The sequence below is a fragment of the Cetorhinus maximus genome, chromosome 3, assembly GCF_964194155.1.
Source record: "Cetorhinus maximus chromosome 3, sCetMax3.hap1.1, whole genome shotgun sequence".
NCBI classification, from domain to species: Eukaryota; Metazoa; Chordata; class Chondrichthyes; order Lamniformes; family Cetorhinidae; genus Cetorhinus; species Cetorhinus maximus.
This window is the reverse complement of record NC_135881.1, coordinates 125,060,171-125,070,234: the sequence shown is the minus strand read 5'-3', so window position 1 is coordinate 125,070,234 and position 10,064 is coordinate 125,060,171. Positions and strand designations below refer to the sequence as shown.

Genomic DNA, 10,064 nt, shown 5'->3' with positions numbered 1-10,064 from the left:
AAAACCACATTCTATGGAGAAGCTTATACTGATTATATTTTTAGAAAAAAATCTGTAGAACCAATCTTGGCAATAAAATAGCAATTCCAGCCTTGCTGCAATATTAAGGACTTCCAAATCACACCGCCAATCAACATGTGAAGTTGAGTGGCGACTAAGGCCCAGTTTATAATCCTACAGGGAACTGCTACAGAAACAACTGAATTAAATGTAAGGTCAGATTGCTGAGAGAAGCTAGTACAGCTGTAAAAGATCCATTTTTGTAATACGCAGTCTCAGGTTGGGGGGGTGGGTGCTGGTAATAACACAAGTAATTTAAGTGACTAGTAAGGGTGGCAAGCTCTGGTTTTAATTTTGGTGCTGCAAGGGCACAAACAGCCAACTGTATTTTACATTACATGTAAGGAAATCCTGGATCATAATTGTGAAAATAATTATAGTAATAAAGAAGTACACTGTGGGAAGGAATAAAGACCTGGGTTCAAATCTCACATGATTTCTACTTCCTTCCAAGTAAACAACCAAACGTTATCATTTTTGGTAAGGTTACCCATCATAGATCCAAGTAAAATGGAGAAATTAAATGCTAGGAATTCACCTAGGATTGATATTATTAACCTTTACTGGGTAGCCACAGTAGTCTTAACATGAGTATGGAAATGTTAGCAGTCATTCACCTCTCAGTGCTTTTCATAACTAGCACAATAGGCTCTTGTAAAATGCCTTGGGGCATTTTACTATATTAAAGGTGCGGTGTAAATGCAAGTTGTTGTTGACAAAGAAGGGATAAAGGGAATGATACATCCTTACCATAGAAAATATAATCAGCAATATAAAATTGTCGTCGCAACTTAGTATGCTTGAGGATGGACTAGTGTGTTTATTTCGATTACTTTCGCAGCAGGAGGTAGCTAAACCCAACTTAAAGCTGAATGGTGCAGTGCAGAGCTGAAGGTGGATGTGCTGGAATGTAAAGAAAAAAAAATTCCAGGTTGACCAGATGAGGCCACTAACATCAAGTTTATACATTCTTTTCAAATGTGTAATGGCACTATACACTTCAGGAATAGACTGAAGCTGTGTGTTAACCCTTTCAACAAAGCAGTGTAGACATATTAAACTCCAGAAAGTCATATTCCATTACTCTGTATCGATTACAGAAACAACATATTATACATCATCCTGATGCAAAGCTTCAGTTGAAATGTACAATGGAGGCTTAGTTAACAAGTTACAGCTTTGGAATATGAAAAAAGAAACTTTACTTTGCATCAAAATGCTTGGAACTTGAATATATGTCTTTAAACTAGGTATTTGAAGGCAAACATTTTTTTAAAAATGAAAAAAAGGTTTTTCTTGCAACTTATTTTCCTTCACTTGATATGTATGGATACAAAGATCGTTCGTAAAAAGTTAGAAAAATTAAAATAAATTACATTTATAAGAACACTTTCCCTTCAGTTATTTATATAAAAAGCCAAAATAGTGTACTATAAACAGAACCTACAAAGAATATAAAGGCATGAGATACAATGGAGCTTTCCTGCCTCTGCATCTGTTCTGCCACGTTTGACATTGTTATTCAATTTTTCATTTATTCACACACCAAAAAATGGTTTAATCTTCAATTTACTAGTATACCCAATTAACTGGGACCCACTGTGGCTCTATAAAGAGCTTCTCTATTGCAGTCTGTAACTTCTGAAAAGCTTTGTCCAAGTTATCATTGACAATGGTCAAATCAAAGTAGTGGCTGTACGCTCGTTGAATTCGAGCACTTTCATCAACTGTTTTTTTCAAATCTGTATCCTGTTGATAAATAAATAGAAAATTGATGCATGCAGAAGGAATCATTTACATGTTAATATTTTAGCTAAGGCTGTGCATTAGAATTAATAGAAAGAAAAGGCATGGAGAACGCGAGCTATGCTGAAGGCAGTCATGAAGAGATAAGACCACAGCAACAAAAAATGGAGCCACAGGAGGAGAAAATAACAAAGGAAATAAACCCAAAGACAGGAACTGAGGGAAAAATATGGCTACACAACTCAATAATTAACAAATTGTTAAAGGTAGCTGATGATTAGAAAGTTAACACAAAGCACCATATTGCTATATTAATAGTATTACTTCATTATGGATTGCAATCAATATCATCAGCAAACAGTATTTTCTGGTTTAACCAAAAATGTGAAAACAATTAATAATTTAAGTCCAGTATTTTATCATTCAAAGCTGTAAAAATTTAAAGGCTCCTTACTGTCAGAAGTTTAGTTGTGATTCCAGCATCAATGACAGCTTTGTGCATGGCGCGTAGTGTTTCTAATTCAGGAGCAGCAACAAACACAATATACGGCATAAATTCAGCTGTCTTCAGTATCTTCAGTGCCTATAAGACATAGATAATGAGCAAGGATGTACTGGCAGCAGGACATAAATATTAAAAACACACCATAAGATATATAATAAAGCATGGGGTCAGGGACATCCCAAGCCATACAAACCAGAGGGCCTCACTCTAATGTCCAGTTTTTGCTGAATTAGCTGAGTTCAAAAGATGTGCAAAGAGGGGTAATACAATTTGCTTCAATATCCCTGTGCTAGGGAAAAGGGTAGGGGTGGGAAGAGAAGAGAAATTAGCTGAGGATATTGTCCTTAAATGCTACCCAGAAGAACAGGATCTGGATCAACTGTGATGCCTTCCATTTTCCAACAACCTGCAAGTACTCATTGGCCAGGTTCTCACATGAAGAGCAGCTGCTTGGGAGAGGTACTGTGCCAATAAAAACTCTTCTGCAGTAGCAATGGCTTCAGGAGGAAAGAAGAGGGGCAATTAAAAAAAGAGGTGAAACACTGAGTTGAGAAAAGGACTTTCTGTCCCACCAATTCCACTTGCATCTACATAATTTCTTACCCTCTGCTCATGAACTGATTTCAACCCATTTCAATCCTAGAGGAAAAGTCTGAAACAATTTTGCCCTAAGTATATGCAAAATAACAGCCTTGAATGCCCTCTTAATAGAACATTCTTCTATTCAAATTTCTTTTGGAATCATTTAATTATCATTCAAAAATACACAATTAGCTGAATCTGCATAAGCATAACAACTGGTAATGTGGATGGGAAGCAAAGGATGAATTGCTAAGTTAAGGGGAGTGGCAGTTTGGACTGAAATGCATTAAAAGGAACAGACATCCTATTGAGATGTAAGAGCAACAACAGAAAATGTTGCTAAAAGGTCTAACTTCTAAAAATTCTAAAACTTAATTGTATTATGCTAAATTAAAATTCCTAAATTATACCAAGCAGACCTCACAATAAGCAATTAATCTAGTCATCAAATTGCCTTATTCATGACCTGTTACTCTACCTGTGGATTAATATCCAAAATGCACATTCTTCCCGTACTAACAACTTCATGGATTGAGTCGATCTTTGTCCCATAGAGATTTCCTTCATATTCTCCATGTTCCAGGTATCTGCTGCTCTTTATGTCCATTTCCATTTCCACCCTTGACACAAATCTGTAGGCGTGTCCATCCAGTTCATCATCTCTCGGTTTTCTTGAAGTAACTGCAATAAATACAAGAATATAAAAAACATTTGAAAATGCATCAAAAATAATTTCTAACTTTTTTTTCTGTAGGCAATTTTTGACATGTATCTATATTTGTGGAATGCTTTCAATTGTAAATGTTGATGATCCACAAAGGGCCTTGACAAATCTGCCAAAGGTGGAATAAAAGGAAAATTAACAAAATGGTTCAACCACCAAAGCCATCAACCTACAACCACCAAACCTAAAAACATTTTTTCAACAGTCATGTTCTAACTGGTTTGCATTTCTGTACATCTGAATTTTTTATGTTCAAAGACTGCTTTAAAAAGCAGCAGTATAACTCAATAACTCATGTGAGGAGCTCATTTAGATTTCTTTATCAATAAGATCATCTTGAGATAATGTGTTCAGCTGCTTCTCCCCTTCCTTTAGTCCACTAAGCCAGTTCTCTGCAAGAGTAAAAGCAAAAAACTGCGGATGCTGGAAATCCAAAATAAAAATAAAGATACCTGGAAAAACTCAGCAGGTCTGACAGCATCTGCGGAGAGGAACACAGTTAACGTTTCGAGTCCGTATGACTCTTCAACAGAACAGTTCTGTTGAAGTTTTTCCAGGTATTTTTATCTCTGCCAGAGTACTTCAGCTAGTCCCACTCCCAGCCCTTTTCATGCAAACTTTCTCTCCTCAGGCCCTATCCAATTCCCTTTTGAATGTCTTGATTGAACCTGCCTCTACTACATTCCGAGGCAGTGCATTCCAGATTCTAATCAGCTGCTGAGTAAAAATGGCCGGGATTTTTGTGCAGGACCGGAAATTCCCACCGAAAGTCAGTGGACGTTTTGCTGGGTTGCTGAATTTTCTGTCCCGCCCGCAATGGGTCCCACCCGAAAAATCCAGGCCAATGATTTTCCATAGGTCACCATTGGTCCTTATGTTAATTACCTTAAATCAGTACCCTTGGGTTCTTGACCCTTCCGCCAATGGTAACAGTTTCTCCTCATCCACTCAGTCTAGACCCCTCATGATTTTGAATATCTCTATCAAATCTTCTCTCAAACCTCTCTAAGAGAACAGCCCCTGTTTCTACAATCTATCCACATAACTGAAGTTCTTCATTCGTGGAACCATTCTTGTAAATCCTTTCTGCATCCTCTCTTATGCCTTAATTCACATCCTTCCTAAAGTGTGGTTCCTGGAATTGGACACAATATTCTAGTTGAGGCCACACCAGTGTTTCATAACAGTTAATTATCAGTTCCTTTTGTACTCTATTTATTAAAGCCAGGATTCCCTATGCCCCTTTAACCACTTTCTCAACCTGCCCTGCCACCTTCAACGATTTGTGTCCAAGGCCTCCCTGTTCCTGCACCCCTGCACCCTTTATTTTATATCCCTTCTCCTCACTCTTCCAACAAAAATGTATCACCTCACACCTCTTTTGGAACATTTTAATGCTAAGAGACACCATACATAAATGCAAGTTTTTGTTGTTAAATTGCAATTCACTAACATAACTGCAGGTAGAAAGTACAGTCTTCTCATATTTATCAAAGCATTCAGATTCATTAGAACCAGAAAAGTTAACCCACAAAAATTCAATGTTGTTAGATCACAATTCATAAATTCAAAACTAATTTTGCCTAATCTGAAGATTTTTGTAGGCATTAGACCATTCCAGTACCAAGTTATTTAATGAAGTGCCATTTAATGAAGGATTTCCCTGTGGGGATGAGAGAAATATATCCTAGAATAAATTATTCTGAAAATACAACTTTCCTAATCTTTGTGGCCGAGAAACACATTTCCAAGATACTGAACTTTATACCTATTCCCAATAATCCTTGAGTAGATCAGAATATTGCAGCAGGGTTGGTGTTTCAGCTGTTGTCTATATAAACCTAAAGATTTTGGTTAATTGACATATTTTAATAAGTATACAGACCAAGATGATCCCAAGTTCAGTCTGTGGTCTGAGTGGGGTTAGCTGATCTTCAATACAGAAGTGGAGGCGAATAGATTGGAGAGTGGATCTAAGAGTCCCCTTGAGCCCAGATTTGGGAGAGAGGTTGCCTTTCTTATTAACTGTATGTAAGTGTGGGTATTGGGCAAAGGTTGCAAGGGACTGTTTAAGCCCCAACATATTGCACCAAGTGGTAGGACAGAGATTCAGTTATTGCTAACTTTGTGATCTCAGCCAAAAGATTACGGTGCAACTCTTGGCAAAGACTACAGTACCTTCTACCTTACCTTAGTCACTTTATCCCACTTGTACAATTCACTTGATGGACAGTTCCCCAGCAACACTGTCCTGGAAACTGATGACTATGCGCTCTTAACTCCAGTAGGAAGGAGAAAAAGAATATTCATCCCAAACAAAAACATAATTTCTGCCAGTTTCAAACAAAAAACTTACATGGGACTGTTGTTCCAAATCGCATGGGATTCATTACGATGAGCCTGTTTTTCAAACTCCGTCGTCCCACACCTTGAGCTCCTATCAACACCAGGGTCTTTCTCTGAAAAGGTGGCATCCTTGCTACTTCCTCATAGATCATGATTTCATGTCGATCAAATTCTTGATGTGAATCCAGTAAAAATATTAGAAACAAATATTCTTCACAATGTAAAATTCTAATAATATGGAAGACATTTTAATTTTAATCAGTTGGATTTAGTCAGCAAGCAGGAACAAAATTCAAAACAAAAAAATTACTTTATGCAATGAAAAGCACACTGATTTTATATTGAAGTTAGCAACTTGAAAGTTCTTGAGGTCTTGTGAAACTAGACTGAATAAAATCATTCAACTTGTATTAGCTTGCCTCAGTTGATCAGAGTCAGAAAGCTGTGGGTTTAAGCCACATATCAGGGCTCGAGTGTGTAACTTAGGCTGACACATCAGTGCAGCACCGAGAGAGTACTGTCTTTCCAGAGCTATTTTCCTTTAGATGAGACATTGTAGCGGGGCCCTAACGGTTCCGCAGACTCCTTTCAAGGATGAAAGACTAAATCTGCCCAGTCTTTTCTTGTAACTCAATTCCCTAATGGGGAGATCAATCTTGGGGCTTTTGTTAGAATTGCTTCAGAATCTTGAATGTTTGACTTGTGTTTCAGTGATACAGTTCTTCAAATATACTCTGGAGGTGGTTTAACATGTCAGCCTCAGCTCAGTGAGTGTTCTTACCTGCAAATCAGAAGGTTATGCATTCAGGTTGCACACAGAAGTATAGAACACAAGGCTGACACTTTGGTGCAGTACTGAGGAAGTGCTGCCCCGTCAGATTGTAAAAGGTCCCATAGCAGTTTTGAAAGAGTAGTAGGAGAGATCTCCCAGTTTTCTAGTCAATATTCATCCCTTAACTAGCATCACTGAAATAAAAATCTGGGACAGAATATCATATTCGGTATGCGGGCACGCGCCCGACACGCCCAAGCATAAAATGACGTGTGATGATGCCGGGCGTGCATCCTGACATCATCGCACACTCGCGCGATATTTCGTTTAGAGGGTGCGTGCCGGAGTCGGCTAATTAAAAGGGCTATTAAGGCCATTAACAAGCTAATTAAATTCAAATCTATGCTGCCCATCCAACCTAATGGTTGGCGGGCAGGCAAAAAGGCCAAGTAGCCTTTACATTTTTTAGGAAACCTCATCCACGAGCAGGATGAGGTTTCCTAAAGCAAATAAACATTAAATGAAAACTTTATTTTGGAATTAAAAACATGTTCCATCTCATGTGACAGAGTCACACGAGGGGACATGTTTTAATAAAAAAAATTAATGAAGACAGTAAGAATTTAAGTGCTTCAATCTCCGAGGCAGCTCAATGCTTCAGGGAGATTGAAGCGCTCTTTCACACGCTAGGACCAGCTCTCCCTCCTTTCCCCACCCACACAGGCAGCAGTGCCGCTTGCGTTCCACGCAGGGCGAGCCTTAATTGGCCTGCCCATGTGAAATTGTGGTGTGGAGCCGAGCGCAGGCGGCGGTTGGCTGCCCAACACCCACCCCCAACCAAGGGCAAAATCCTGCCCCTGGTCTTTTATTTCATTGCTGTTTGTGGGACCTTGCTGAGTGCAAATTGGTTGCCATACTTCCTTACGTTACTACTGAATACACTTCCAAAGTAATCCATTGCCTGTGAAATGCTTTGCAATGTTGTGAAAGGCCCATATAAATTCAAGTTCTTTCTTTGATCAGAATACTATCCAGTTTAAGCATGACTACTGTTTTGGTTAGATAGTTCAATATTCTATTTGCATTGCTTATTGCTGTTTTGCAGTACAGCTATCCCTTGTTTAGCACGCCTAATTTGTTCCCAAAAAACGGTGTGCCAAACGAAAAAGTATAAACGAAAAACACTCTTCCGTAAGAGTGGGTCATGTATTTTGATGTAAACAGTATCTTGAAGGGAAAAGAGAATCCATTCCATTCTAAAGTAGAATTTACTTTTTCATGCAGGTGAGGAATGCCTGTGTTGAACAGTAAAAAGTGAGGACCTGTGCATTTCCTCCAACAACACTACAGATTTTGGACCAACACAGTCAGGCTGGTAAATCTTAGCCAGATTTTGGTTCCTAATAAATTGTACACTGTGGGTAATCCACACACTGCTTGGTTAACCCTCATGCACAGCAAAGAAAATCCAAAGGTTTGGGTGATGCGGGTGGGAAGGGTCAGCAAGACTTCTTTGAAAAGGAAGTGGATCTCCTTTTATAGCTTGGGTCTCACTCACCATCAATAGTGTCACTCCCAATGACTGAGTCCTTACTGCCTTCATGGATTAGGTTCATGAGATAACTAAGCAGTATGTACACAGAATATTGGCATGCTTCTTCACATATGCACAGTGATGAGTTACCAAACGCACTTCTTGACACATGCGTAGTAACTGCGCTAAATCAAGAATTGAGGTTGGACTGGCAGTGCTATTCCAGAAAGTTCACTTATTTTAAAACTGCTGTAAAACAATATGTTCTAAACCAGAGATATCTGTTTTTGGGCGTGTCAAATGTTAAGTGCTAGACCCCCAAGATCTCTGTTCCAAATTTTGGTCTCGCCTTAGATAGTTTCTCAGTTTGTAACAGACTAATAGTCACAGGTATGCTGGATGCTCCTGTAAGTAGTCTAACTTTGTTGCATTTAGGGATATGCCTACACCATCCAATATTGAACTATATGCAGCATAACTTAGGAAGTGCCAACAGTAGTACCTCCTGGTGATCTAAACTAGATATTCATGTATTTTGCAGATGCTACTTCAATCTCTCTAGAGCTGGGCTGAGAAAATGTCATGGTTATCTTACTGCACTAGTAATCCAAAGACTTAGGCTAACAAACCAGTAGAACATCCCATCACGTCTCTTCAGCAATTTGTATTCAATTAAAAATCATTTTTAAAAACAAGTCAGTATATAAAAAGCTGGTATCACAAAGGAAAAGAGAACAAGTAATTGAATTATCTTAAATAGCCAACTGGTTCACCACTTTTCTTCAGGAAAGAAAAACTGTCGTCCTTACCCAGTCTATCTTATATGCAACTCCAGTTCCATACCAATGTGCCCTCTGAAGTGGTCTAGCAAGCCACTCAGGTGTATGAAACAGGTGGGGAAGTTTTATTATTTGTTGCAGTTTGGTGGAGTATTGTGGGATATCAATACATGGACTGCAGCAGTTCAAGAATGTGGCCCACCACCATCTTCCCAGAACAATTAGGAATGGGCAATCAATGGCAGCCTTGCCAGTGAAGCTCACATTCAAAGAATAAAAATAACATTTGGTAAGACAAGTCAAAAACAAATAATTAAGATGAGCCACAATTATGATCAGACTCAGTTAATTCAAACCTTACAACTTTTCTTCAAGTAAACCATGTATTTATGCACACACCATGGTTCCCCAGATCAATGAATCACACTGTGACAAACAAAACAAGTTCTAGCCTTTTACATTCCCCTTCACGTCCCATCATTTGATACCCTCTCAGTTTTCAGTTTTACCATGTGGTTGCTTTTATAGTCTTCCCTAGAATTTGACTAGCTGCCTATGAATCGGAATGTGTTTTTTCCTTATTCTTCCCAGAGAGGACAGCGTGGCCCATACAAAAGTGCCTAGCAACCTGGGATGAGGAAGATCCTAGCAGAATAAGTGTGTGTTTTTTTAACAGATCTTTAAAACAGAAGCTGTCGCTAAGTCAAAATCATGGAACTCTCTCCCTAGCAGCACTTGGACTGCAACAGTACTGGAAGGCAGCTAATCACCACCTTCTCAAGGGCAATTAGGAATCAGCAACAAATGCTGGCCTTGGCAGTGACACCCCCATCCCATGAACGTATTTTAAAAACAACTGCATATGGTTTACACCATACGAGACCCATCTCCAGCTCCCTTGATCCTATTCTCACTAAACTGATCACCCAACTTCCCCTCCTGGTCCTCATGTTAGCTGATATTGTTAAAGGCTCTCCCCTCTTTAGCTGCCTTTCTCCCTTAAATCTGCCATCATC

The 10,064-nt window shown here is 38.9% G+C and overlaps 1 protein-coding gene across 8 annotated transcripts in view; it reads right to left on the bottom strand.

Moving 5' to 3' along the window:
• Positions 1-331: 331 nt before the first annotated feature.
• The window catches only part of LOC144678890 (protein PALS2-like), a 141,311-nt gene continuing 131,578 nt past the window's right edge, over positions 332-10,064 (bottom strand). For all 8 annotated transcript variants that reach the window (XM_078538916.1, XM_078538917.1, XM_078538918.1 and 5 more), the window contains 4 exons: positions 5,974-6,135; positions 3,372-3,574; positions 2,261-2,389; positions 332-1,809 (listed from right to left, as the gene is read on the bottom strand). In XM_078538916.1, coding sequence (XP_078395042.1) covers positions 1,633-1,809; positions 2,261-2,389; positions 3,372-3,574; positions 5,974-6,135 — 671 coding nt within the window. In that variant the 3' untranslated portion in view covers positions 332-1,632. The remainder of the gene's footprint in view (positions 1,810-2,260; positions 2,390-3,371; positions 3,575-5,973; positions 6,136-10,064) is intronic.